Source organism: Syngnathus leptorhynchus, chromosome 4 (assembly GCF_054491065.1).
Source record: "Syngnathus leptorhynchus isolate UIUO chromosome 4, UIUO_Slep, whole genome shotgun sequence".
NCBI lineage: Eukaryota > Metazoa > Chordata > Actinopteri > Syngnathiformes > Syngnathidae > Syngnathus > Syngnathus leptorhynchus.
Genome location: NC_141198.1, coordinates 11,648,945 through 11,675,084, shown reverse-complemented (window position 1 = coordinate 11,675,084; position 26,140 = coordinate 11,648,945). Strand labels below are relative to the sequence as shown.

The 26,140-nt window shown below is 41.5% G+C and overlaps 6 protein-coding genes across 12 annotated transcripts; 4 read left to right on the top strand and 2 right to left on the bottom strand.

Moving 5' to 3' along the window:
- Positions 1-788: 788 nt before the first annotated feature.
- Positions 789-6,095, top strand: LOC147058140 (melanopsin-A-like). Its single transcript, XM_085909784.1, has 9 exons — positions 789-958; positions 2,522-2,655; positions 2,737-2,940; positions 3,317-3,488; positions 3,642-3,803; positions 4,442-4,549; positions 4,876-5,050; positions 5,438-5,578; positions 5,700-6,095. Exons 1-9 carry the CDS (start codon positions 789-791, stop codon positions 6,093-6,095), a joined length of 1,662 nt encoding a protein of 553 aa, XP_085765910.1.
- A 1,202-nt stretch (positions 6,096-7,297) lies between these two features.
- On the top strand, positions 7,298-10,716 carry LOC147058139 (rab5 GDP/GTP exchange factor-like). Of its 2 annotated transcripts, none has more exons than XM_085909786.1 (8): positions 7,298-7,430; positions 8,007-8,183; positions 8,368-8,492; positions 8,649-8,800; positions 8,864-8,933; positions 9,005-9,140; positions 9,443-9,794; positions 9,928-10,716. In XM_085909786.1, the coding sequence occupies exons 2-8, from the start codon at positions 8,026-8,028 to the stop codon at positions 10,318-10,320; spliced, it is 1,386 nt and encodes a 461-aa protein (XP_085765912.1). In that variant the 5' UTR covers positions 7,298-7,430; positions 8,007-8,025; the 3' UTR covers positions 10,321-10,716. The 2 variants fall into 2 exon arrangements, with proteins under 2 accessions (XP_085765912.1, XP_085765913.1); XM_085909787.1 differs by having other exon boundaries at positions 7,323-7,430; positions 8,022-8,183.
- A 361-nt stretch (positions 10,717-11,077) lies between these two features.
- On the top strand, positions 11,078-12,746 carry psmd9 (proteasome 26S subunit, non-ATPase 9). Its single transcript, XM_085909790.1, has 6 exons — positions 11,078-11,228; positions 11,294-11,393; positions 11,830-12,023; positions 12,100-12,201; positions 12,509-12,597; positions 12,672-12,746. Exons 1-6 carry the CDS (start codon positions 11,112-11,114, stop codon positions 12,700-12,702), a joined length of 633 nt encoding a protein of 210 aa, XP_085765916.1. The 5' UTR covers positions 11,078-11,111; the 3' UTR covers positions 12,703-12,746.
- Positions 12,741-16,278, bottom strand: gtf2h3 (general transcription factor IIH, polypeptide 3). 2 transcript variants are annotated; one of them, XM_085909789.1, is made up of 14 exons: positions 16,203-16,278; positions 16,046-16,111; positions 15,871-15,950; positions 15,681-15,787; positions 15,274-15,416; positions 14,958-15,020; positions 14,673-14,702; positions 14,581-14,609; positions 14,405-14,479; positions 14,257-14,310; positions 13,907-13,975; positions 13,674-13,809; positions 13,026-13,062; positions 12,741-12,952 (listed from the first exon to the last, which is right to left on the bottom strand). In XM_085909789.1, exons 2-14 carry the CDS (start codon positions 16,053-16,055, stop codon positions 12,886-12,888), a joined length of 900 nt encoding a protein of 299 aa, XP_085765915.1. In that variant the 5' UTR covers positions 16,056-16,111; positions 16,203-16,278; the 3' UTR covers positions 12,741-12,885. The 2 variants fall into 2 exon arrangements, with proteins under 2 accessions (XP_085765915.1, XP_085765914.1); XM_085909788.1 differs by having other exon boundaries at positions 14,581-14,702.
- Positions 16,279-16,637: 359 nt separating this feature from the next.
- On the bottom strand, positions 16,638-18,679 carry LOC147058136 (Rieske domain-containing protein-like). 2 transcript variants are annotated; one of them, XM_085909521.1, is made up of 4 exons: positions 18,230-18,679; positions 17,483-17,710; positions 17,302-17,330; positions 16,638-17,222 (listed from the first exon to the last, which is right to left on the bottom strand). In XM_085909521.1, exons 2-4 carry the CDS (start codon positions 17,682-17,684, stop codon positions 16,947-16,949), a joined length of 507 nt encoding a protein of 168 aa, XP_085765647.1. In that variant the 5' UTR covers positions 17,685-17,710; positions 18,230-18,679; the 3' UTR covers positions 16,638-16,946. The 2 variants fall into 2 exon arrangements, with proteins under 2 accessions (XP_085765647.1, XP_085765646.1); XM_085909520.1 differs by having other exon boundaries at positions 16,648-17,222; positions 17,302-17,336; positions 18,230-18,665.
- Positions 18,175-26,009, top strand: LOC147058135 (uncharacterized). Of its 4 annotated transcripts, none has more exons than XM_085909510.1 (15): positions 18,175-18,336; positions 19,326-19,412; positions 19,751-19,842; positions 19,912-20,361; positions 20,428-20,590; positions 20,665-20,762; positions 21,390-21,602; positions 21,758-21,845; positions 21,947-22,068; positions 22,160-22,265; positions 22,441-22,512; positions 22,592-22,701; positions 22,988-24,808; positions 24,990-25,083; positions 25,165-26,009. In XM_085909510.1, the coding sequence occupies exons 2-15, from the start codon at positions 19,404-19,406 to the stop codon at positions 25,309-25,311; spliced, it is 3,585 nt and encodes a 1,194-aa protein (XP_085765636.1). In that variant the 5' UTR covers positions 18,175-18,336; positions 19,326-19,403; the 3' UTR covers positions 25,312-26,009. The 4 variants fall into 4 exon arrangements, with proteins under 4 accessions (XP_085765636.1, XP_085765638.1, XP_085765635.1 ...); XM_085909512.1 differs by having other exon boundaries at positions 19,712-19,842; XM_085909509.1 differs by lacking the exon at positions 18,175-18,336 and adding an exon at positions 18,657-18,823.
- Positions 26,010-26,140: the final 131 nt, after the last annotated feature.

Below are 26,140 nucleotides of genomic sequence, written 5' to 3'. Positions count from 1 at the left end.
GGGGCGGTGAAGCCCTTTGACCCTCTCTCGTGAAGGCTCCACAAATAAATTTGACTCGACAATAAAAAAATCATTCTTTTATTTTTACGTCCATAATTCAGCAATTATTCGAAGAAAAATACTGGTTAGTTGACATATTTCAGCTATTCTGCTGTAGTTTCTGCAGCAAAGTTTATAGAAGCATCACTCCGATGAGTCAAAAACAGTTGCACATGGGTTGAAAAGTCCATGCGCAGCCTATTTGCAAGTGCACAACAAGCCAAAGCAAGAGTGTGTGCGTGGTTTGTGCAGTAGTGAAGCTGAATAATTGGGCTGCACCAATTAGTCGCCTGGTTCCACGGGTGCTCTTTGCATGCTTGCCGATTCCGGCCGCGAGCCACACGGCTCACGATGACAACTTGATGCTCAGCGTCTTGTTGATAGTAATCATGATGCCCGTTATGTAAGCATCTGCCAGGGAAAGAGGAGAGGGGTTAAGGCTCAGGGCTTGTGGGCCTGGTGACGTGAAAGCTGGGAGCTGAAAGGGAGAGCGAGCAAGAGAGGGAGAGATGGGAGGAAGGACGAGAGATGATGAGAGAGGAGAGAGCGCTGCACAGCTGGTGTGAAGGGACGCCGGAGGAGGTCATCAGCGCTTGTAATGTAAAGACGCTTCCAAACTGAGGACATTTTCTGATCTCTGAAACCACTTGTGGACTTCCCATTACAACTTTACTCTCAAGCAGCGGCTAGAGAGGACCGTCTGATCATGAAGCCCAGAGCACAAGCAGTGGGAGTTCCTCTTGCTCAGCATGACACGGTCCACTGAGACCATGGAGCCCGAGAGAGCGCACACCCAGAGCAACTTCTTCAACAAGGTGGATGTGCCCGACCATGCGCATTATGTGGTGGCCTCGTTTGTCCTGGTCATCGGCACGCTGGGCGTTGCAGGCAACGCATTGGTCATGTTTGCGTTCTACAGGTAAACAAACAAAGTGGCGAATGTAATTGAGGCATTTCGAATGCTATTCCTGCAATAGGTGTTGTGCATTCTGACACTAATGAGGCAGCAACAGTCAATAAAACTCAACATAAATCAACATCAATGGCATGCCAAACGTGCAACACTATTCTTTGGTGCTTTAAAAGCTGTGAAAGATACCAGTCGATAAGTTTTGGAGTATTTGTGATTTCATTTGTACTTTAAAAAGCAAAGTCTCTGTTGCAGAAATGCACATGTAGTCAATGTGTGGACCAGTCATTGCCAATAGCCTCTCAAATGATCTCCATTTTTTTGTCTTTGTGTTATTAGAATGGAGCAACAGTAGTAAAGGCTTTTGGGTTAGGTTTGATTATCTATGCAAGGATCCGTCTCCTGGGGTACGGGTGGGATACACCAAATCTAATTTGTTCTCAGCCTTATTCCGCTATGTTGCTTAGTGGACCTAAAAAGTAAATTGTACAATGATATCATATTGTATTATATCGTATTACATTGTCTTGCACTGTATTGTAATGAAACATAATGTAGTTATCATATTGTGTTCCACATCTTGCATCATATCACATTGCATCAGATCAGACCTCATCCCATTTCATTCACGCTTATCACATTGCATTGCACCATTTTGTATCCGATCAAATTGTAATCAAAACACCTATCATCTTATTTGATCAACGCTTATTTCATTGAATCATGTTGTATCACATTGCAACGCACTAACCACACTGTATCTGATCTCAGTTTATCGTATTGTGTGATATTATATGGCACAACACCACATTCGATTATTTCTTTTTTTTTCTTTTAACTTTTGAGGCAGATTGCAGCACCTTTTTGGATCAGCCGTTACGCTTAATAAGCAGTCGTAATAATTTGTATATTTCTATATTTTCCAAACACAAGATACTGTTTATAATGGGCATTTAAAACATTAGCTGTGGCGTCATTATTTATTACAAACATATGAAACATGAGTGGTGGGCTCACTATTTGACAAGCACTTTATCAGAGATCTGACTAATGCTGACATTTGGGTCACCATCACTCAAAAGTGGTACCAACCAGTTCTGTCTCACTCAGGCTTTAGATTATAATCCAAATTGTACCGCTGGCCATCAGAACGAGCAACCCCTAACCCGGGATGACACTAATCCAATTTTGATCTGAACGCTCGCTTTCCCCCTCCAGTCTTTACTGATATGTTGCGATCTGTCACCCTGTGGGCTTCTGTCTCACTATTTGGCAACCACAAGCTGCTATATACAATGGACACCATTACTGAACGTTTGTTGTGATGTTACTGTTTGGCAAAACAAACACTGTCATTGCACAAAATGATGTAACATTGGTGGCTCATTATTTGGCCAGCCCAAGATATTCTTTATAATGCACAAAAGCTGTGTGCTCACTATTTATATGTGGCCAAAATTCTGCCATTGACTGCCTTGTTTTCTGGTTTGCACACTACAGCTACTCACCATTTTTGTTCAAGTTCAGTTTTAATAACTGTACTTTAAAAACTTCTCTTGTGTTTGTTTGTAGCAACAAAAAGCTTCGCAGTCTGCCCAACTACTTTATTGTGAACCTGGCAGTAAGCGATTTTCTCATGGCCTTCACACAGTCACCAATCTTCTTCATCAACAGCCTCTATAAAGAATGGGTGTTTGGAGAAATGGGTAATTCTTGATCTTTCATCCTATATGGTATGTACTTCCATCTAACAGACAAAGAATTTAACATCTGGATTGACAACACAGGTTGTAAGACGTATGCATTCTGCGGTGCCTTGTTTGGCATCGCCTCCATGATAAACCTGCTGGCCATCTCTATCGACCGCTACCTGGTGATTACCAAACCCTTGAAGACCATCCACTGGAGCTCCAAGAGAAGGACCACTCTGGCCATCATCTCCGTCTGGTTGTACTCGCTAGCCTGGAGTCTGGCTCCTCTCGTTGGATGGAGTGAGTCTCTTACTGCCGCCGCCTACTAGATAAACCATGTGAAGTTCAACAATGTATTGGAATTTATGAGTGATTTCTGGGCTCACTATTTGGTAAGCAAAATGTAAATAGTTGTGCCTCCACTATTTGGTACGAAACACTACTTTTTATAACAAGTCAAATAATGTGACCCTATCTATGAGTGACTTGTGTACTTACTTTCCGGCAAACAAAAGCTACTGTTTGTGTTTTGCAAAATAATTTAACAGCTGCGGATCACAATTTGGCAAACACACTACAATTTAAAACAAGTAAAAGGACATTATTATTTGATAATGAACTTATTGTTATGAATCCAATTTATTATTTATTTATTATGAATTTTTACTTGGTGTAGGCTCTTACATCCCAGAGGGCCTGATGACATCCTGCACTTGGGATTACGTCACATACACAGCAGCCAACAGGAGCTACACCATGATGCTGTGCTGCTTTGTCTTCTTCATCCCGCTTCTCATCATCTTCTACTGCTACCTCTTCATGTTTCTGGCAGTCAGGAATACCAGCAGGTGAGCAGGAGGCCTAAAGCAGTTGACTTGTGGGTGGTAAATTAAGTTGGTGTCTTGTTATGAGCAAAAATCTGACCTGCGAGTGAGAGTCGGGCGTTCTGCCACTACATGCTTCATGTTGGTTAAACAATGAGCAAATCTTCTTGTCTTCAGGGAGGTGGAGAGACTGGGCACTCAGGTCAGGAAATCCACCTTGCTCCATCAGAAATCCATCAGGAGCGAATGGAAGCTAGCCAAGATCGCCTTTGTGGTCATCGTGGTTTATGTCCTTTCCTGGTCACCGTACGCCTGCGTTACACTCATTTCATGGGCTGGGTAAGACTACTTTCAACTAATTATATGATTCACGCAATAAATTGACGTGCATGTATGTTAGAGGTTCGAGACAGCCGGCAAAACTCACCCAATTGTGCCCACTGTGGAAACATTTGCCACCAACCTGGATGAAAGCTACCGTATATGGCTTTATGGTAGCCTACCATGAATTTGCTGCTCTTTAACTCAGAGGAATTGAGTTTTTAGTGGACTCTCCAAAATAACTGAAAATGTTACGTAATATCGGGGCCAAGCAGTCCCTGGACAATTTATGAACGAGAGCAGATGGCAAAATTGTTCAAGTGTTTTTATCCGCTCAAACAACCTTTGCCCATATAAACACATTTGATGAAATTGCGAACAATACATGAATATATTACTTAAAATCTGTTTTCCATCGTTCAAAAGGGAAATCACAAACACACAAGCAGATGGATTTAAGACACATTTTCAGATAATCTCTGAACGAACATGACCTTTGGATTATGTAACAAAACATCAAGAGATCAGGGTAACTGAACTGTTGGGACTCCAATATTTTCATGCTCTCCTATAAAAAAGCAAAAAACATTTGGCTGTATTTACAATCAAAAAATGTGTAATAAAATCTGATTTTTTTTTCACCGTGTCTTTTGCAGGCATGCCAACATCTTGTCACCATACTCCAAGGCTGTGCCTGCTATTATAGCAAAAGCCTCCACAATCTACAACCCTTTCATCTATGCCATCATTCATAATAGATACAGGTAATTAGTGCAACCACAGCCTGCTACTGTAAATGTGCACATCCTTGGGGAGGGGGGGGGGGTCTTAGCTCACCATGTAAAACCGATCTCGAGCGCAAACCCAAAGAGAAACAAAACTCAACAAAGTCCAAATCACCATTGCTAAATTATCAAAAGACAAGAAGCACAACGCATCTACTCGAAGTAAATGCAAACCTGACGAGCTAGTAAGTGTCGCTCTCCCGCGTTTGTATAGTAAATGTAGCTCATATTACATACTGTAAATTTTGCATGCATTTTTCTTCCTTTATTTATTTATTTATTTTATTTTTTTGCTGTATATTCAGGATGACTCTGGCAGAGAAGTTTCCCTGCTTGTGGTTTTTGTCTCCCACCCCTCGGAAGGAGTGCATCTCCTCCTCATCCATCAGCGAGTCGTCCTTCAGAGACTCCATCATCAGTCGCCAGTCCAGCGCGTCCAGAACTCACTTCATCAGCACATCCTCCAAATCCACTGACATGGTAGATCAACATAAATACAGATGAACTGTTTCCATTCTGCCACAACAGAAAAAATAAATATCCATCCAAAATTTGGTAAACAAACCACCAAAAACAGGTTTTTGCATGGTCATACTGTAAGACAAAAAAAAAAGACGACAAATATCTCGCAAACAACATACAGTACAACGTGGCCATAAATAGAAATGAATCATTGAATTAAAAAAAAAAAAAAGTACTGTACCCATCCATTTGCATGGTCTCATGCGTGCGGCACGTTTTACCCTGGAAATAAATCACTCAATTAATAAAACATACTCAAATCTCAACTCAACTTTATTAAAACATTTTTAACAATGCATGTACTATACATGTGTGCGACCACATAGTTTGCATTACCTACTGCAGGTTCTGAGAGATGTGGAGATGGAGCCTTTAGGCGGGAAATTGGGCGATTCCTTCAGGAGCATGTCATCCTACCGGCAATCCAGCAGAGGCAGTTCCTGCAGGAGGTCATCAGAGCGGAAGACCACCCATAAAGTTGAGAAGGTAGCATGAAGGAAATATTGTAGACGTTTCTCTCGTTGCATGTAGTTTCTCTTTTTTTTTTTTTTGCTCATGCATGTCTATTTCTATTTTTATTTTTATTTTTTTTTGTTTCCACCACCAGCATCCATATACCATGACTGAGTCATCCAACAACTGTGATCATGAACTGGTTTCCAGCACTCTCACCAGCGCCACTCTCCCCCTGCTAGTTCTTACCAGGAGGCGTAGTCACAGTCTGACCCACAAAGACTCAAAGAGGGACAAAATCATTCCTGACAGGCTGCAAGGCTGCAAGAGCAACTCGGCCGACTCCCTGTGCGTCGGCCGAGCCGCGACCGTCGAGTTGCCGACTTCGGAACAGCAGGGCGTCCCTCGCATTGTTGTCATCAGTCCCACGTCTGAGAGCAGACTGGTCCACCAGGACAGCCTCTGTTTGGAGGAGGTGATGGCAAACAATGTTTTGGTCAGTCTGAACTTCTCATCTGAGGTGTTGGAAGCGGTACAGTTGCTATCCTGATTTGTTCAAGAATTATTTTCCCTTTTCTCCACCAAGTTAAGGTTAGGCTAGGGGCTAGTGCCAGGAGTGAATGTATGGCCCTTGAAATTCTCATCTTAGTAACCAGATCACTAAGCAGAAATCTCTAATTGTAGAAAGTCAAATATGTGAAACACTACACCACACATGAACAAAAAAAGGTAATAAAAGCTGCAGACTGACGATTGGAAACAAACAAAAGCCATGATTCGACATAAAATGGCTGACTTCCTGTGTGATTAACAGCTTAGGTTCTTGAGATATTTTATTTTTTTCTGCATCAGGATGCACAGTTAACTTCCTGTCATCAGATGACAATAAAGTCATTTGCCACTATCTCGTAAGCCCTCTTTTTCAAAAAATGTACCTTTTGGAAGAGACAATTATATATAGTATATGATTTACTATTGATGCAAATTAACTGTGGGTATAATAATTTATGTTGTCAGCCTATTTTGAGCCCATTGTGTGAATGCAGTGTATGAACTCAGAATTATTGTCCTTGTACAGTCAGTAAAAATGCATATTTTTATATCATGGCTTTTTTTTTTTGCTTGTAAAATGTACAGTGTGTTCCATCAATTCATTCAGTCAACAAAAAATCAGACAGCCAAAGATGTTCATTCAATGTAACAAAATAACAGATAGTTTATTTATTAGCTGACTCCACTTGGGTGGAAAATTACTTGTTCCACAGTATTGCTCACTTTGCAAGCCTAATATATATATATATATATATATATATATATATATATATATATATATATATATATATATATATATATATATATATATATATATATATATCCACATTTGTCGAGTATTATTTTTTGATTCTGTTGTTTTTTGTTCCAATCGTTTGATACAAGTCATTTATGATTTTGTTTGTTTTATTATCTTGCAACAAAACACTTGTTTGCACAATATGCATGATGCAATTTCATAAAGCACATTTTCTTTTCATGCTATGCTGCTGGCTTGTCTTCCACGTTTCCTGCAGGAATAAATGAAAAAACATCTTTCCAACTTAATTCATCACATCAATAGAGTTTATTTTTACGTTTTGTTTGATATTATAAAATTAAAAGAATTTCATAACATCTCATAACACCATCACTATTATGTCACAATTGTGTCAGTCTTTTTTTTTTTTTTTTTCGCTGACCAAAACTCAGAAAAGTACCCTTTCGGCAGACTAACATACTCGTTGTTCTTTCATTCTCAACACGGTCGACTTCTTATGACGTCATTCACTAGGCATGAGTAGTCGACTCTGACTAACGCTTGCTTTCACCGAATCCGTCTCTTTTTTGACAAGTAAGTAATTCTGTTCATACAGATGTGGCTTTATGTGTCATTAGGAACGTTTTGAAACTCTACCTCAGCATCGAAATTGGTTAAAATCTTTTAACCTAAATGGTTCTTGTTTACAGCTTTCGGTGTCGATTATCTCACTTCTGCTCAGATGACAGTCAGCTGGTGACTTTAGATGCTAACAAGTAGCAATGCTAACAAGAAGCGGACGCCGAACAGTCTTTCTCAACATTTGGAGGTCCTTTTATTCATTTGTAGCAGGCTTGAAGGGTGACGCAATCGAGTCTGTAGTTTGTCAAAGTCTTAAAACGGATTTAACTTGGGTCGTTTAGTTGTACAAGAAGGTTTTGAGGAATTCCGGAAGAAGTGGTGAACCTTTTTTATGTGTCCCTCTCTGTTTGGACTTTTGTGTTATTCCCAATGCCTGGAACAAATAAAAAATTCTGAAAAATAAAAATTGACGTATGAAATATATATTTTAATGCATTTTTATATTTTTGTCGTCCATTTCCCCCATATATATATATATATATATATATATATATATATATATATATATATATATATATATATATATAGTATTAAACAACGCAGGGCCATGTGGACGGACAAGCAACCAGGGATCCGACTGTCTCAGCAGGAACTCCTGTGCAAGAACTCCTGTGGTTACTATGGGAACCCCGCATGGCAGGGCTTCTGCTCCAAGTGCTGGAGGGAACGGGTTCGGCCTGCTGAAGCCCGCCGACCAGACACCAGGTAAACTGTGCAGGCATTAATTAAAGTAACATAGTCATTCAAGTGTAAAACCAATTCAACAAATGTAATGAAAGTATCACATGAGTTTAAAAAGAATTTGTTTAAAGGCTCATTTGCCTCCTAAAATTTTGGCAGGATTCCAGTTGGTTCTCTCGCTGACTTCCCCTTTTTTTACTTTTTGCAGAGAGAGTGGTGAAGTCACGACGCCCACCTTCTCCAAATTTGAAGAAAAGAAGAATATGGAGAAGGGTCGTCGTATCAACACCATGAGAAGATTGTTCTGGAGTGGCCCTTCCCCTCCCAAACAAGGTAGGCATCATATCAACAGCACTGGACCCCAACGTTTTGTGCACCACGTACTGGTTGCTCATGAAGATATACTGTATTTTGACAATATGTAATTTCAGCACATGTAATGTAATAGTGTTTGTGTGTTATTTACGTTACTCCAACCTCTGCCGTTAGAACCTTCCGACAGCCAGATGAATGCGTTGAAAGCCTTCCAGAAGCTGGAACCCGGAGACTTCACCGGTTTCTTAAAAACACTCCGCAGCCCGTCCTGCCAACGTCTGCAGTCTCGTTGCACAGCTTTCCTCAACACAATGGAGGCCTATCACGTAATTAGCATCATTATATTAGAAGATACCATGGGGGTGTTCTAACTGGATGTTGTTCTGCAGGCTCTGCAGGTGCAGAAGCAGTCCGACCTCGTGCAGGACTTTTACCAGTCGTTTGCTGAATATTTCAGCAGTGAGTACTCAATGCCATTCTAGTCATCCATTTCACCCAACCTCAAAACAGGGAATTATCCTCCGTTTCAGGTTTTTCAGAAGCCGAGCTCACTCAAACGATGGAGCATGTGGAGAAGCTCATTATGACGCGCTTGCACAAGTGGGTCTTCTGCCATGACAGCTGTGACGATGAACAGAAGGACCTGACTTTGCAGAAGAGGATACGGTTAGTTTTTGCCTCGCACGTTGATGTTTTTAAGTCTCAACTGAGCTCTACTATAGTCATAGAGCACTTTAAAACAATCACTCATAGGCAAATTGTCTTCTAAGACATCCAGAACTGCTATTGATTCAATGCCCTGATAGATTCTTTAAAAAAACAAAAAAACAAAAACATCATTCCAGAAAAAAATAATACAATAAACATCATCCTTGTCTACAACCCAAATTTTTACTTTTTGGTTCTTGACAGCTTCCAAATTCACAGTTGGACACTGACTCGTTTCCTATTTTGTTGCTTTTTGGCAGTTCTTTAAACTGGGTCACCCCGCAGATGCTCAGCGTACCTTTCCCAGAAATGCAGAGCACCATCACGGGGGACCCCTTTCTTCCGGCCATAACGGCAATTATCGAGATGGACGCCAAGCGGGCACCTCAGGACAAGCTAGTGTGTGTGTCCAAGTGCAGCCAGCACGTGTTCGAGGCGCTCTCGACCTCCAACAGCGAGCCGGCCAACGCCGATGACTTCCTGTCCGCTCTGGTCTACGTGGTGCTCAAGGCCAACCCGCCTCGCCTGCACTCCAACATGCAATACGTTATTCGTTTTGGCCTCCCGCAGAGTCTCATGGCTGGAGAGAGCGGCTACTACTTCACCAATCTGGTAAGTTTCTTACACATTACAAATATTTGAAGTCTCTGAAAAATAACTGAAGCATTTGTTCTCACACCCAAGTACAGACTGAGTAATTTTACCATTTACAAAATGAACCCATTGCTTATCATTTACTTTCCAGTCCTGCGCTGTGGCTTTCATTGAAAAACTGGATGGAAGCTCGCTCAACCTCAGTCCGGAGGAGTTCGAGGGCTACATGCGTCGGGGACGGGCCCCGCCGGCAGCCAGCGGGCTGCAGGACGCGGCCTGTGAGACGCGCCACTTGCTGGACGAGCTGATTTCACGACAGGAGCGACTGGACCATGGCGTGGACGCCCTCAAGGTGGAGCTGCAGACGTGGGTGCAGGCAGTTCATGCGCAGATAGACCAGGCAACATCCCAGCTGGCTTTGGTACAAGAGGAAGTGAGCGATATCTCTTTATCAGCGTCATCATCCACCTCCTCTGATTCAACGGAAATAGAGCATTTGATTCTTACAGATGAACATGTAGGGTCTCCTGATACAGACTGTTAATCCCAATCTCAAAAGGTACTTGTTGTATTTTTAATTGCTCTGCACTAACTTCATTACTTGATCACAAAAGCACAGGTTGGACTTCCACTTTGTACATGTGAATCGTTTGCACTTGTTTGCTAAGGGTGTGGGCAAAATGAAGGAAGTTTTAATTACATTCCATGATTACCAGCAACTGTGATAATGTAGACCTCAGGCTTATTTGTTTTCCTAAAAAAATATTCATAATATATTAAATATATGTATTAAATAAATGTATAAAAATTTAAGATGGTCTATAATACTGCTAATGGTGATGTGAAAAAATTAAGAACTAACTCTTATTTTTGTAATTGCACTGTTAACATGCATATTTTCGCTTTTGAAGGGTTTCCATAATAAAGAAAATTAAGACTTTATGATGGAAAATGTTTTGTTTACCTTTTTAAGCAAATGAAAAGTGTATTTGTTTCATGATTAACATTTGTATCCCCCCAAAAACTTGCCAACAGTGAAATTAAGTTATACTACTTTTTTTTTTAGCCCATGTTGCGTCTGTTTCATTCTCCTTTGATGACATCACAACCAACGATCACTAAGCCCGCCCTTTATGAGCCACACTCAAAGCCAGAGAAATGATCATTTTAAATATCTATTTTTAATATTTAGCGTCTTTAAGTGATTTTTGAGTGCTATTCAATTATTTCCATCTCAATTACGCCAGCGATCAAACGTGTATGTCTTGAAGGTTCCGCCTCAAGTACGAAATCCACCCGGACACAAACGTTTTGTAACACAACCAGGAAGTTACCATGAAGACGACAAACGAAAACAATCCAGAAACCTCCATGGATGATGTTAAAAACCTTATTAAAAAGAAAGATGAAATCGAAGAACAGATTAAAGCATACCATGATGTTCTGGAAGACGTAAGTTCATGAAATATAACATCCAGTCGCTGAAGTTGTGCAGTGTTAAGTTTTTGTTTTTACAGCAAGGCGTGGGACTTCATGGTCCCTTGGTGGACGCAGAAGGTTACCCGAGGGCCGACATCAACTTGTACCAGATAAGAACCGCCAGACACAATATTTCATGTAAGTAACTTGTTACAACAAATATCTCTCACTGATGTGCTTAAGAAAAATGTAATGCCATAGTTGTAGGCTAAATTCTTTCTACACATGACGAAGAAAATACATTTTGTCCTTTCACATTCACTTACCCACTCAGAAAGTCGTGTGAGAAAATTACAGTAACCTACAACTTTATTAATAACCCCTAAAACTGAAGTTTGAAATGTTGTCATAGTTGCAGCGAGAAGTCGTGTTGGTATTTAAAGACATTGTGACGGTATTTCCACCTAAGAATTATTGTATATACCGTACTACCAAACTATTTGCTAAAATAATATGCAAATCCGGTGGATATATAATGCTGGAAGAAAGTAAAAATACTCAAAACCTGAAACCAGTCATTTTCATCTGCGTCGTAAGATGAACCGTTTACATCTCGAACCGTTGGTTGTTGCAGGCTTGCAGAACGACCACAAGGCCATCATGGCAGATATTGAGGACGCCTTGCATAGGTTGCACGCTCATGAAAAAGCCAAGCGCCTGCACGGTCAGACAGAAGCTCTGGAGGAGGCCATGGAGCAGCAGGACGTGCTCCCGCCCGCCTTTGCACGGGTGGATGCCATCACGCAGGGTTCGCCTGCCTCCATAGCTGTGAGTGGCGATAGAGCGACCCTTTGGCTCTGATGTTTGAGCCTTTCTTGACTTTTTGCTCTCCGTTTTGCAAAAGGGCCTGAGAATTGGAGATGAAGTTGTTGAGTTTGGTTCAGTGAACACTGGCAACTTCCAGAGCCTCAATAACATTGCTTCTGTCGTGCAGCACAGTGAAGGGGTAAGATTCCAGATGGACATGAACATATCTTAGCGTGTCAAAGTCCTAAGATGGCTGCTTTAATGTGACAAATCCACCCAAAACATGGCCACCTCAACTTATATAGCCTTCACCTCTTTCAGTTCCAGTCATTAAAAAAAGAGATAACTTCTCAAGTGCCTGTCAATTTGGAACATTCTGGCTCTGATTATATCATGGTTCACAGAATGTTGTAAACTTTGGTCAACCTCAAGCTGCTTGAAAGGTTGAAGTTAAATTCTGAATAGTTCTGTGCTAATTATGTTTTTTTGGGGGGGGGTCCGTGTAGAAGCCACTACGAGTGACAGTGGTCCGCGGGGGGCAGAGAGCCCACGTGAGCTTGACTCCGCAGCGGTGGTCCGGCCAGGGTCTGATGGGGTGAGTCCATTACAGCGCACATGCTGCTATACAATTTGACTGGTCACTCATCATTTTCTTTGTTTTGTTACCAGGTGTAAGATTGTCCCCATGCCTCCACCATAAGCCTCAATTACCTTCATATAAATAAAGACTCAAATTAAGACAAAGCATGATTCTTTTATTTTACGTTTGAAAAAAAAAAAAAATCATAATTGGTTAAACAATATTCAAAATTAAGAATGTTAGAGTTTAACCATCATTTTATACAAGATTAATTAGGCTGTGGCGGTAATAGAAAAAAAATGGTCATGATGCTTTGAATTTCTTCTTTTTGCCTTTGGCCATTTGTGGGAGCTGGATTTTGAAAGCCGTCCTACAAAACACAAATATTCAGTATAAAAATATGTAAGTATAAATGTGATTAAAAAATGATTTTTTAAACTCACTCGCAGGTTGTACAGATGGGGCTGAAGTTGCAGAATACTATGGTGGAGAAAGTAGCAGAAACCATTATTAATTACTTCTTTTGATCTGTAATGAAACTTTATGGCCTACGTGCATGGCACATCATTAGCATCATCACATCAGTGGTTTTTATGTATGACTCATTTTGAACATTTTTATAGTCAAAATCGCTGAAATTGCATATTTTTGCCAGAGCTAATGGGGATCCTAAATAAAATAAAACAAACAAACAAAGCTGCTGTGATGGCATCAGATCTTAATGGGGTGCAAGCCAAAATTAAAGAAAAGGTACCTAAAGAAATTGAAAATGAAGACGACTTTTACAACAAAGTAATGGAGCTTTTTGTGGCAAAGAATAAGAGACCCTTTTGGGTTTATATATTTGTAAACCTGACCCTTGGGGAGTCAGTGCCTCACCAACTATGAACCTCACCCCACGTCACTGGTGGCGGAAATACTGGGAGGGCTGTCTGGTTTCTGTTTATTTCAAGCTATACTTGGACGCCCTCTAGTGGGAAAAAACTCGATTTAGGATAGGAAAAAGTCAATAGCTGAGAGCTTTCTAGTGGTACTATTAGGATTTCTATGGCCATTTATTGTACTTATAATAGAAAGACCCGAGCACTTACTGGACAGGCAGACAGAGCAGACGTAACCGATCTCAATGAGGTTGCGGTGGCAGAAGCACGCCGCCCTGTAGTCCACGTGAGCTGGTGGCGGCAGCAGCAGCTGTGAACGTTGCTCGCCATCGGGCAGGAACACCCACTGTGCCGTAAAGTAAAAACAAACACAAAGTTTTTTAACACCATGACGTCAATTACCAGTAAGTGGGTGAAGAAATGCATGGAGTGGCGGCGGTCACCAGCAGGTATTGAGCCAGGGCCGCCTTCTGAGGGATTTTTAGGTACAAGCCACCTGTTATATCGCAGGCCTGTCGGTTCAGAAAGGACACAGAAGAACAACTTGTATTTATTTGGTCACGTTAGTATTTTCCATCAATGTGGGGACAGATAATGGATGGATGGCTGTTTGGCTTGGTCTCATATTAGCATTTTTTTGTTGGAGTTCTAACTTTCACCACTATTATTTGTGATTTCATAATACTGATTGTGAAATCAATTTATGGTGATAATAAGAGATCAGAGTATGTGTGTGCGTGAACATATATGACTACAAGTATGGTGTGTGCGTACTAAAAGCATAAAACAGTACTTGCTGTAGGAGCCCCGAGTCTGACTCCAACACGCATGCATCTATCAGGATGCTCTGTTTTGGGAAAAAAAGAATAATAATTTCAAGTGTTGGTAAAAATATTGTACGATGAATAATGATAATAGCAAGAAATGAATCCAGTCATGACCTGCTTCTGGGCAGCGAAGATCACATTCATGAAGTTCATGTACTGCAGAGCGCAATCGTCTGCTGCCTTTATCACCTAATCAAGCAGATTTACTTGATTCATACTTGAGGGAGTAAATATAGCAAGATTCCTTCTGACGTAATATATCAATACATAGACTAAATGGTTTCGCTTACCAGAATTCGAGACTTGACTTCCTGTCCCACTGAAAAAAAACCACAAGAAATATTAACCATGCGAGACAATTGGCTAGTCATCGTAAAAGTACCTTCAAGTTCCTTTGAAACTCTGTTAATATCTGAGTTGAAATAATTAAGAGATTAATTACTGAAAAAAAGTAGAGATATGCAATTTTTCCAAAAGGTGTTTTTATATTTTATATAGATAATCATTTGGCAAGATGTTTTTTTTTCTGTCTTTATATTGTATTATTGTATTTATATTTTCTTATATTTTGTCAAAAACAATGTACACATTTTCAGATGTCTGTTTTGCAGTATATATTTAGCAATATAAAAAACCAGCACTTGTGCAGATTGTAGGGGAAGGATACAGCAGAGAGCTTTGGCAAGAGATCCAGCCAGCAAAGTGTCAGTGGAACCTCCCGTCACTTCAACTGCAAAATGAAAACGTACAGTATAAAATATCATATCAATCATCTAGGTGTCATAAAGAATAAGTGTTGAAACGCTGCGTCTTAACCTTTTGTTTTTCAACTCCAGGAGAGTACATTGGTTAAGTACAATTCAGTTGCATTTACATTTAATCTTTATGAACTGTTTGTTGTCCAACATTTATTTAGATAGAAGGTTTTTTTCATGTCTAATACATTTGAATTGATTCATCATTTAGTAGTGGAGTTGACCTACTGTTGGACATCAAGTTTCTGATCCGGTCAGCAATGATACCGTTGGTGATAGACAGGAGTTCGTATTTGCCGTCGCCGCTGGAGCACGCGTCGTCTTGGGTGCCATCTCCATCTGACTGACTCTTACTGGGATACAGAAAGTGACTGAAACAAAAAAAAAAGCATTGACAATGAGCACATTCAAAAGACAAGTTATTCAGGCTTAGTAATGCAACTAGACACCGAATAGACTTTAACCCAGATAGACAAGACAATTGGAGGGACAGAAGAGCAAGATGTACACAAACTGATACAGACGACGTATAAGGACGGACGGACGGACGGACGGACGGACGGACGGACGGACAGACAGACAGACAGACAGACAGACAGACAGACAGACAGACAGACAGACAGATGATGCGTGACCTGTCTTGACAGTGGCTGGCGATGACGGCCAGCTTGTTATTCCTGCTCATGGCCACGTGAGAGTTAGCCATCACCATAACAGCATCCATACATTTGGACAGCGTGAACTAGGGCCACATGAAAACACTTGATTCATTAGGAATATCATGAAGATTATTGTCAACTTTGATGTCATCATTCCGACCTGTACCTGCGGCTCACGCTGGATTTGCTGGCCCCACCATATCGGGTTAACGTCCACGACAATGACCAACAAGCTGATTTCCTCTTCTGCAGAAACACATTTGGAAAAATACAAAAATAAATAAGCACAATAGATTGGAAACATGTCAAGTCGATGTTTCCTGAAAGACAACAAAACGTACCTGATGCCATCACGACGGCGCAATGGTAAATTTTATCCCCTTGTATTGTTCATATTTAATCTAAAACTACAGAAAACGACGAATATGAAAAACGTGTTGGTTAGAATATGCTACGCTAAAATAAACTTGATAAAATCTAAGAAATGTGTACATTTACCGTAATACGTATTATTAAATCTTGGCGCAGATTATGATGCTTCTGCTTCTTCTTGTTCTAGATTAAAATTGTGCACTGCTGCCACCTATGGCATGGAGTGGTTTTAAATTTTTAAGACAACTCGTACGTTCCCATTACAATATTTTTGAGAAGTAGTAATTAAATAAACCGCCAAATACCAGTCTTTGACTGTGTTTTTTGTATATATATATATGCAATTTAATTGCTATTTTAATTCATTGCAATATATATTCATCTATATGGATAGTTGTTTGTGTCAACATTAAACTAAATATGAAACTAGGTTAATAGATAATTAAAACTCATTCATCATTCATTAAAATGTCAAATTCATTCAAATGTGAAATGATTGATAAGGGTGTCCATTAAGTTGTAATGTTTTTTGTTTTTTTTTCATGGCATGTAATTCAGATATTGATTTATGGGGATGTTTGTGCTTAAATAAAAAAAATACATCGATAATTAATTTTTATTCGTCCTTCTCCAAATATGATGCTGTTGTAGCGCATTCACCTGACTCCGGTGCAGGTAACAATGCTAGTCTGAACGGTTGTCTCTCTATTTTGTGTGCCCTGCGACTGTTTGACAACTATTGTGTAGCCTTACATGTGCATCGAACTCTTTGCCCCAAGTCAGCTGGGAAAGACTCCTGCACCAGGCAAATGTGTTACATAATATTGCATAAAGACGTACAGTACATACAAAACATGCCCCATTCTCTTATCAGGGGACTTTTTGGATGCGTAAATTGGTCCTGTATGTGTCAGTTTGGTAGTAATCAGACTCAATGGCCTCTTTGGAGTCATTCAGTGTGACGTATATGTCCTCATTCACTTCGGTGACTTTGTGGACCCTCTGTTTGACACCCTTGGAGCACCAGTGAGTTCTCAGAGGTTTGACAGTGGGGTTGTCCACAGCTTGGTACAGCCCCTCGCCTTCCGCAAGTGTGATCTTGTACTTGTGCCATGGACAGACGATGCACGCGCGCCCATTGAACTCCTGATGGGTAAGTAAAATAGATATAAAACTGAGATGTAAAATAGTGATAACTACAATATTCAGACACACGAGAGCTCACCTCGATGTCTCCTTGTTCTAAAGCACCACCTGCATCTGTCAACACATAAGCAATGCGCGGCATGGAGACATGCCAGCGCGAGAGAGGAAAGTATCTCGGTGAAAAGAGGAAGCTATACTGATGGATGAAGCTGCCTGAAGATGAAGAGCCAGTAATGCTGGCTAAAAAAAAAGACTCTTACGATAACAGCGCATATCCATGGCATAGAACTCTCCCTGGTGGTACACAACTAGCACATCGCGGCATCCATTCACCAGCTTGGTCACACGGCCCCGTCTCATGACGTCGTCACGTTTCCCGATGAAGTGAGAGGCAGGTGGGGGAGGAAGTGGAGGAAGGAAAGGAGAAGATGAGATTTGCCAAGTCTTCTCCTCAGAGGACATGTTGGTTTCTTGCTACTGGGGCATTCCTACTCAGGAAAAGGATCAATAAAGTTCATCCTTGCTGGTGTTTTTATTTTAATGAATTTGCAGAACAAATTGAAAAATATGCTAACGATCTATGCTGCAGAAGGTGCTAGAAGAGTAATCGTAGTGTGTATTGATCATTGATCGATCAAGGTAAAAAAAAAAAGCTGCAAAAAAAAAGCTGCAAAAACTGTTTGTGATGCAAGAACTGTGCTACCGAAAGTCGCTGCAAAAAGATGTTACACTGGTGAAGCTGCAGCGTCCCTTTTCTCTTTCATCTTGTCTGACGTCACAACAGTTGTAAGAATTTTTCAGGGGCCAATGTGAGCGTTAACGTAACTATTTTTGAGACATCCTTTACATGCACAGCTAGGCTGAGTTTAGGCTAACGCTACGCTATCTTCACGCTAACGTTACATGTAACTCCATGTCAACTTTCGGTTCGTGCATTAAATGTTACAGCGCGTGTCTACTTCATAACAATAATATTATTTTACATTTTACAAAAAAGACAACTCAACTGCAACAGTCGGAGAGATTGAAGGTTGGGCAAGTTGTGTTCTCCCTGTCACGGACGAAGAGAATAACCCTAAATCTGAACTTCTGCTTCCTTCTTGCAGTAGTAGTCGTAAGTGAAGTCACTGGCGGCCATCTTACATTGCCACTTTCTTCAGGGACCACAAGTGTGATTTGTTCACAACGTTTTCCGTTATTTTCTGACACAAGTAAATCTGGGAAGACCTCTATTTACTTGTTTCCTTGACCCGAGTGACATGTTTTAATAATTCGTGACTGAGTGTTTAAAATCTTTATTGGATTATCCTCTTTTAGCGCTCGTCCGCGAGAGCCGTCGCCATAGAGACCCGAGTGTACGGAAATAGCGATACTTGTCAACGGAAACTGTAATAAGGGAGCGATTTATCGTACCTTTTGAACCTGCAACAGCGGTAAACTATCGCCGTCACTTCGTTTTTTGGTCAAAAAGGCTCGCATATTACGACGCCTCTGTGGCGTCCAGAGCACTTTTCAAACATCATTGCACCATGGAAACGTGCTCAAACGTTTTCTTCGGCCTTTTTCAATGCTAATATTATTTTTGAGCAAAACTCACACAGGTAAGCTGATTTTTTTTGTATTTTACGTCTTATATAGGTCATGCGTAAAATTCCCAAAATAATAGGCGCTCAAGTATTTTTTTCATGGGTCAACTCAGGAAAAATGTTGTTCCGTAAATAATTTTAAACATGGTCATTCGATTGCATTGATGTTTTCTTATTATAAATGTGCGTCTGTTTATTTATGCGCTTGAACACTCAGTGGCGGATCGTGCATGGCAACCTGACTTAATCCAACCTCTTAATACCGCCACTGTGACGACACAAAAAAACTTGTCAGTACTGTACAAAACCACAATAAACATATGGATCACAAGTTTAGCTCTGCTACGCAAATTTTATTTCATATTGAAGTGTGGTGTCTTGAGGTGTCACGTCAATGGTGTTATGATGACACTGTGATTGATTTTATGAAGAGAGGTGCAGTGTCAATTTGTGTGAAGGCCACTATCACAGGAAATGCATTTTTCACATTTTTGTTCTGTGCTTTGTTCCTCATTAGTATTCTGATGACATCGTGGTCAATGTCATTGATTGAAATAAGGCACAAAGGAAGGGGAATCACCAGGGACATATTGCCATGGCAGCGGTAAGAGGCCTTGTATTATTTGGATTCATCATCTCATATGGATGGATCAAGTAATCCCCCAATTTTAGCACACTCTAGCTATACAGCCGGGCTTACCAAAGTTTTTGAAACTGAAAGCTACGCCTTGGGTACTGATTACTGCAAATGGTTACCATTTCCCGTTTCCTCCCTTTCTAAAACATGCATGATTGAGCACTCCAAATTGCACGTATGTGTGATTGTGAGTGTGCCCTGCGATTGGCTGGCGACCGGTTCAGTGAACCGCAAATTAACTGGGGAATTACTGTTTTCATTTCAAGCATAATTGATCAAGAAAGTGAGCGATTGGCTCCCACTAGGGTCTGTGGAGGCAAGTGGAAGATCATCCAATCATGACACTGAGTCTATTTGAGTGCCTCAAGGTGGTGGGCCTGGACCGTCTTCACGAGCGGTAATAATAAGCGCTTCGATTCAAACTCAATTGGCCAAGCCATCGCTTATTCTGCCATGTACTTCTCAGCTTTACCACCATGGGGATCCGGCAAGCAGCCCATCTCGTAGCCCTCACTTCGGACGACCTATCTTACCTGGAGATCCACACGGCCGAAGATAAAAGCCGCCTCCACAAGCTGGTCCACCTGGTCCAAACGCTGGAGCAGGGTGGGCTGAGACTTGGTGAAGCGGCAGCTGACCAGGGCGCATCCTACAAGCATTCTGCACACATCCACAGGGTGCCAATGAGAAGCAGCAAGCCAGACATTCCTAAACAATTAGGCATGTGCAATACGTCCTCCGCACTAGCACCTCAGAAGAATGTCGCTCCCCACTCACAACACCAACAGCAATCGAAACCCAGAGCTGCAGCCAAGAGATGCACCGATAAAGCAAGCAATCCAATGCCTGTTTATGAAGCCAAGAGAAAACCGGGGTACAACTACGGGCTTCCTCTTCAGCCCGTTTCTGTGAAAAAGTGAGTGATAAGTGATGGCCAAATTTGATCGTAGTTGCTTCATTTTCTCGCATTTGGATTTTGTAGGCAAACCCACGGGCCGAGGATCATCGTCTGCGTGAGGAAACGACCTTTGACGCACGGCGAGAGAAAGAAGGGTGAAGCGGATGTGGTGATAACACCCAGCGCAGAGTGCGTAGTTGTGGAAGAAGGTAAAGAAGCTTTGGATCTCACCCAGTACATTCTACAGGTATGACAATTCCAATTTTTCATTTACAAACAAGACTACAGCAACAATGTCACATTATCGGATTTGCTTTGTAGCACCCGTTCTACTTTGACCAAGTTTTTGGAGAGTGTCATTCCAATGAGGAAGTGTATAAGAAAACAGCATACCCTCTGGTGCAGCACATGCTCAATGGGTAAGGTGTCAACTTCATTTTATGAATCACTTTTATTTAGATAGAAATTTTGAGCATAAATGACTAGACTGGACAGTTGTACGTTTTTTTTTTAAAGGTTGTTTCCAGCTAGTATGAAGTTTTTCTCTTTGTATTCAATGAATTTGACAAATTGTCATGTTTTATTTCAATTCTCAGTTGTGTCAAACTCGTTTTTGTCACAGGCTGCAACATAGTCATATTTATTATGACATTATGCCTTTATGACTGTCAACGTCTTATATTATATACAGCATAGGCTACACAACAAACTGATGAATAACTAATTTTGAAATCAGAGACTAGTAAAAACCTCTCAAATTTTTTTTTTAAATGACGTTGGAATATTTTTTTTAACAAATCAATGGCAATAAAAAATGCGAGCAATATATGTTTTTTAAAAAGTGAAGACAATTTGTAATTTTAGTCTTGACACATGAAGTCGGTGCACAATTTGCCTTTGCGGGCCACATAATTGTGTGTGGTGGACCGTAACTGGTCCCTGGGCCTAGAGTTTGACACCTGATTTAGAGGATCTTCCCAGCCTTAACAGACCTTATGAGCAGTATATATTGATACTAATGAGACAAATTGTATTTGTATACGTAGGGGGAAGGCCACTTGCTTTGCATTTGGCCAGACGGGCGCAGGCAAGACACATACCATGATGGGTTCTTCTCCCGGGGAAGCCGGGATATATGTGCTGGCAGTTCAGGACATTTTTGCCCACTTGTCGGCAACGCGCAGCCCAATGCTGGTGTACGTCAGCTTCTGTGAGATCTACTGTCGTCAGCTCTATGACCTGCTCAACAAGAGGAAAAGGTGCTCTTTGATTTTGCAGGGGTTCCAAAACAGCTTAAAACGTGATATCGGTCACATAGGGATCAGAAGTGGGAAACCAGAGGAGGAGAAAATACTCGGTCCTCATCTTTTTTTTATCTCCCAATGTTCCAAACTCCTGCTTTGATCCTTTTTAGGTTGTACGTGAGGGAGGACAGTCACAGCGTGGTGCACATTGCAGGACTTTGTGACGTCAGAGTGGACTCTGTCAACTCGCTGCTGAAGGTGGGTAAACGAGTGCCTCAGACTTTTAAAACAAATGAAGGTCTTTTGTTATCTAGTGCATAACATAATGCCATCTTGGTCCCTTTTTATTGTGTTAAAAGGTCATTTCGCAGGGTTTAGCGGCTCGCACAAAGAGGGTCAGTAGCGTCAATCCGCTCTCGTCTCGGTCCCACGCCTTGCTTCAGATCCAGCTCAGATCCCCCAACCAGCAGATCGTTGGCAGGTGACCTACATTGTCTCGTCATCATGTTATCTGCGTACCGCATATGTGTTACACTCCTAAACTACAAAAACGTTTTTTTTTTTTTTTAAAGAATGTGGTTCATCGACTTGGCGGGAAGTGAGCGGGCGTCGGACACCACAACAAAAGACTGGCAAACTCGTCTGGAGGGAGCTGAGATCAACCAGAGTCTGTTGGCTGTAAGCTGCAACAACACATTCTTATGTAGCTACTTGTATCAAAAGTGAGAGATGGAAGGTGACATTCTCTTTCCTCAATCGTTGCAGGCATGAGTTGTTCCTTTGTGTGCTTTATAGACAATTTTAGCATCAGAAGTGGAAGAGCTGAAATAATGTGTAACTTTCCCTGCTGCAGCTTAAAGAATGTATTCGCTCCCTTGACCAAGAGCAGCGGCACACACCTTTCAGACAAAGCAAACTCACTCAGGTACTAAGACCTCATTGCAGTCTTTCTGTAATGTCATTTTCCAGTTCGTGAAACTCCTGTAGTTTTTTTTTTTTCTTAGGTCCTGAAAGATTCTTTTGTTGGCAACTCCATGACTTGCATGATTGCCAACATTTCACCCTCTATCGTTGCCACAGAGCACACTCTGAACACACTAAGATATGCTGACCGGTAAGTGTTCATAATGGCAAGTGAGTTTATTTGTGTGGGTCAACATTGGTGCAATTCGTCAAAATTGGAACTGGAATTTGCCAAGAAAAATGGCTGCTTCAAATGCAGTGATTTTCTTTCTCGTGTTTTGATAGACTGGAAGCCTAAAATAAGTCAAATAACCAAAGTTAACATTTCTATCAGATAGGCCTTCAGTGCCTAGCATGACAGAGAAAAGGGGAAAAATAAACTGAAAAGCTTCATTTGTGAGCAGCCTAGTTCAAGACATCTGTTTTATTTTCCACAGAGTGAAGGAGTTGAGGGGTCGCTGCAGAGAACCTGAATCCAAAACCACATCGTCTTCAAAGTGTAGCGTTGGAAAGACACCGACACCCAGAGCGACGTTTGCCTCCGTGTCACCCACCCCAAGGAATATTGTGGGGTGTCCTGTCGATTGTTCCACACCTAGGAACAGCAGACATGGGGAGGAAAGAACGGCAAGAGCCAAACATGGGGTCAGGCTCGAAGAAGCGAGAAACTGCCAGGAAAAAGGTGACGGCAGGCTCGACTGTAACAAAGAAAACTGGAGCACCAACATTTCGTGTAAGAGAAATGAGAGACGCCAAAATGGGAAGGAGTCAACCAAAGAAAGAGACGTCGAGACGATGGACGAAGAGTTGCAGCAGCAGCACCTGCGACATTATCACCAGCAGCTGCAGATGTGTATGCCCCTCTCTGTCTCGCCGCCTTCCACCAGCCGCCAATCACTCTGCTCCTCCGCATCATCAACCGGACATCTCGCCCATTCCGCCCGTCCCGGTTCGAACGACACTCTGACCGTGTACGACAGTGGGGTCGGAAGTTGTGAGTCATTTGGAAAAGATACGCCACAAAAGGGGGAGATAAGGTGGTCGGCTAACCCCGCGGTGGATGCGGCTGTTGTGTCCTTCAACACCAGAGAAAACGGAGAGGACTTGCTGGAAATGGACCCCTCGCTCGACGGGCTGTGGACGGACTGTTTAATGTCAGTCAGCAAGACCCTCAGCAGCCCTCCTGCTGTTGAACCGCCGCATCGGGAAGCGCAATCTGGCCATCCCATCTCCTCAGCCTGTGAACTTAAGAATATAGTGGGAACCTTCCAGGAAAAGAAAAAGCAACCTCAACAGTTAAAAAATACTCAGTTACATAAATATCCGGAGGATGAAACAAAAACGTCTCAGGATAATAATGCCTCAAGCTTCTCCCAACGTGAGGCCTCCACACCCTTACTGTTTCAAGTAGATCAGAGCAATAGCCATTTCTGTCCACTTGGGAGAGAAAAGGAGCTACAAACACATGCAAAAAATAAAGACAGACAGTTCAACTTACGGTCGTCCACCTTTGACACCAAACTGGCAAAAAAACACAAGGAGCTCATACATGCAAAGGGTGAGGATGCCGATTTATGCCACCCAAAGGACTTCCAGTCGCCTACTTGTGTCAGGAAGTTGGCCAAAAAGAATACAAAGGAGCATCCCACACATGCAAAAAATAAAGATGACAAGATTTACATCAGACCACCTACTTGTGACACTAAACTGACTAGTAAATGCAAACGGGACTATCTCACACCCACCAAGGATGACGCAAAGATCTGCCTCCCGGTGGATCACCACTCTCCCACTTCTGACAATAAGTTCACAACAAAGGACCATTTTACACATGCAAAAAATAAACACCAAGAATTCTACTTCCGACCTCCCAACTCTGATGCCAAGTCGTCCCATGAGTACATAATAAAGGATGAAGATGCAGATGTCTGTGTCCCAAAAGACATTTGTTTTTCATTTTTGGACACTAAATTGGCCAATAAGTACAATTTAGAGCATTTCACACATGCAAAAAGTGAGGACTGCCTATCAAAGGACCTCTGGTCCCCCACTTCTGACGCAGCAAAGCTGACACGTGGAACCCCCTCATGTGCACCAAAGAAAGCCGTCTCACCCTCAAAGAATATGTATGGAACCTGCACCATGCCAAATCTTCGGACCACCGCACCAGAACCAGGACTCCTCTGGAAATCTCTTCAACTCCAAATGGATGAACGACCCTGCGACTCAGACTTTTCTGGAACAGTGGATCATGCCAAGTAAGTAACGTAGCTAAAATTGTGTTCAAAATCAGAAGTTGGAGGATGTTCCTTTGTGCATACAATAGAACATTGTTGGTTGCTCTTCAGTAATGCTAAAACTATTGCCTTGGAGATCATTTTCCTCATTAGCTTTGTGTAAACTATGCAACATCCCAACATTCTTTTCTCTCAACTCAAGATGGCGTCTCATCCAGGCCCACTGGGAGAAACTAAGGAAAATGGAGCCTTTACTGCAGGAAGAGCAGACACTTCTTTCCAAGCAACCTCATATGGTCAGGAAAAATACAATTCAGCTGTTTACTGCATTGTAAGGCTCAGATTTTACTCTGATGGACTTCCTGCTTTTTTATTAGGCATTTGTGGACTATGTGGACAAGCTGGAGGAGATTCTGGATCGCAATGCTCAGTGTCTGCGTAGCATGAGGACCAAGCTTCGCTTGTATCGTATGACCAGCTCTTTTTCTGAGCTCGAATACACACAAGCAGCACCCAATAGTTAAGCAGTGGCTTGAATAAAGCACAATCAGAAGCGAGTGTTTACATTTTTCCCACAGTCATTAGACGGATGGCTTAATTTCAATTTACGATGTTAACATCATTTGACAGATGGAAAACCTCCTCCACATTTGTTTAATGACTAAAATTCATTGTTGTTTGATTTTATGACTAGTTTTTAATTAAATTAATAAATCTTCATATTATATGCATGTGAATTTTTGTGACCTTAAACTGTAAAAATTAACCAGTATATTCACAATTGAATAATTTCTATGTATATTTGACTCATGAGGGAATAGTAGTAATATGTAAGTAAATAAGTAATGTAATAATAAAAATTTTATCTTGGAAGGCAGCACGGTGGGGCTATGGTTAGCACATCCGCTTCACAGTTCAGAGGTGGAGGGTTTGATTCTGGTTTTGGCCTTGTGTGAAGTTTGCATGCCTCCCTTTATGGGTTTCCTCCCACATTCCAGACATGCACGGATGGCCGATAGACCACTCCCAATTGTCAGTAGGTATAATTGTCGGAGTGTATGGCTGTTTTTCTGCGTGTGCCCTGTGATTGACTGGCGACCAGTTCAGGGTGACACAAATTAGTCTGTCACCCATGACTTAAACATTTTATTTGTTATTATTTTGCTTCTTGAGGGATTAAGTAAAACAAATAGCAACAAAACATCACGTAAATGAGCAACATTTTTCAACAGCACTATATAAATGTGTTGATATTTTTTTCCCATTAAAAAACGTGAGACGAAAAACGTGCGCGCTTCCGTGCAATTTGGGGCGCGCATTGCTGTACGTCATGTATTTTTGAGGGAAACACGT

What these genes read in the sequence shown, in the direction of transcription:
- LOC147058139 (XM_085909786.1), top strand. Translation starts at nt 8,026, where the DNA reads ATGTGGACGGACAAGCAACCAGGGATCCGACTGTCTCAGCAGGAACTC. An exon ending in GCCCGCCGACCAGACACCAG is followed by an intron (nt 8,184 to 8,367) that starts GTAAACTGTGCA and finishes TACTTTTTGCAG; the next exon opens with AGAGAGTGGTGAAGTCACGA. An exon ending in ACTTTGCAGAAGAGGATACG is followed by an intron (nt 9,141 to 9,442) that starts GTTAGTTTTTGC and finishes GCTTTTTGGCAG; the next exon opens with TTCTTTAAACTGGGTCACCC.
- LOC147058136 (XM_085909520.1), bottom strand. Translation starts at nt 17,684, where the DNA reads ATGTCCTCTGAGGAGAAGACTTGGCAAATCTCATCTTCTCCTTTCCTT. An exon ending in CATGGATATGCGCTGTTATC is followed by an intron (nt 17,337 to 17,482) that starts GTAAGAGTCTTT and finishes ATGTGTTGACAG; the next exon opens with ATGCAGGTGGTGCTTTAGAA. An exon ending in TAGAACAAGGAGACATCGAG is followed by an intron (nt 17,223 to 17,301) that starts GTGAGCTCTCGT and finishes CTTACCCATCAG; the next exon opens with GAGTTCAATGGGCGCGCGTG.
- LOC147058135 (XM_085909510.1), top strand. An exon ending in GTGCAGCACATGCTCAATGG is followed by an intron (nt 20,763 to 21,389) that starts GTAAGGTGTCAA and finishes TTGTATACGTAG; the next exon opens with GGGGAAGGCCACTTGCTTTG. An exon ending in GGAACAGTGGATCATGCCAA is followed by an intron (nt 24,809 to 24,989) that starts GTAAGTAACGTA and finishes TCTCAACTCAAG; the next exon opens with ATGGCGTCTCATCCAGGCCC.
- gtf2h3 (XM_085909788.1), bottom strand. An exon ending in AAATCCAGCGTGAGCCGCAG is followed by an intron (nt 15,788 to 15,870) that starts GTACAGGTCGGA and finishes ATGTGGCCCTAG; the next exon opens with TTCACGCTGTCCAAATGTAT. An exon ending in GCCAGCCACTGTCAAGACAG is followed by an intron (nt 15,417 to 15,680) that starts GTCACGCATCAT and finishes TTTTTGTTTCAG; the next exon opens with TCACTTTCTGTATCCCAGTA.
- psmd9 (XM_085909790.1), top strand. Translation starts at nt 11,112, where the DNA reads ATGAAGACGACAAACGAAAACAATCCAGAAACCTCCATGGATGATGTT. An exon ending in CGCCAGACACAATATTTCAT is followed by an intron (nt 11,394 to 11,829) that starts GTAAGTAACTTG and finishes TGGTTGTTGCAG; the next exon opens with GCTTGCAGAACGACCACAAG. An exon ending in TCGTGCAGCACAGTGAAGGG is followed by an intron (nt 12,202 to 12,508) that starts GTAAGATTCCAG and finishes GGGTCCGTGTAG; the next exon opens with AAGCCACTACGAGTGACAGT.
- LOC147058140 (XM_085909784.1), top strand. Translation starts at nt 789, where the DNA reads ATGACACGGTCCACTGAGACCATGGAGCCCGAGAGAGCGCACACCCAG. An exon ending in GTCATGTTTGCGTTCTACAG is followed by an intron (nt 959 to 2,521) that starts GTAAACAAACAA and finishes GTTTGTTTGTAG; the next exon opens with CAACAAAAAGCTTCGCAGTC. An exon ending in CCACCCATAAAGTTGAGAAG is followed by an intron (nt 5,579 to 5,699) that starts GTAGCATGAAGG and finishes TTCCACCACCAG; the next exon opens with CATCCATATACCATGACTGA.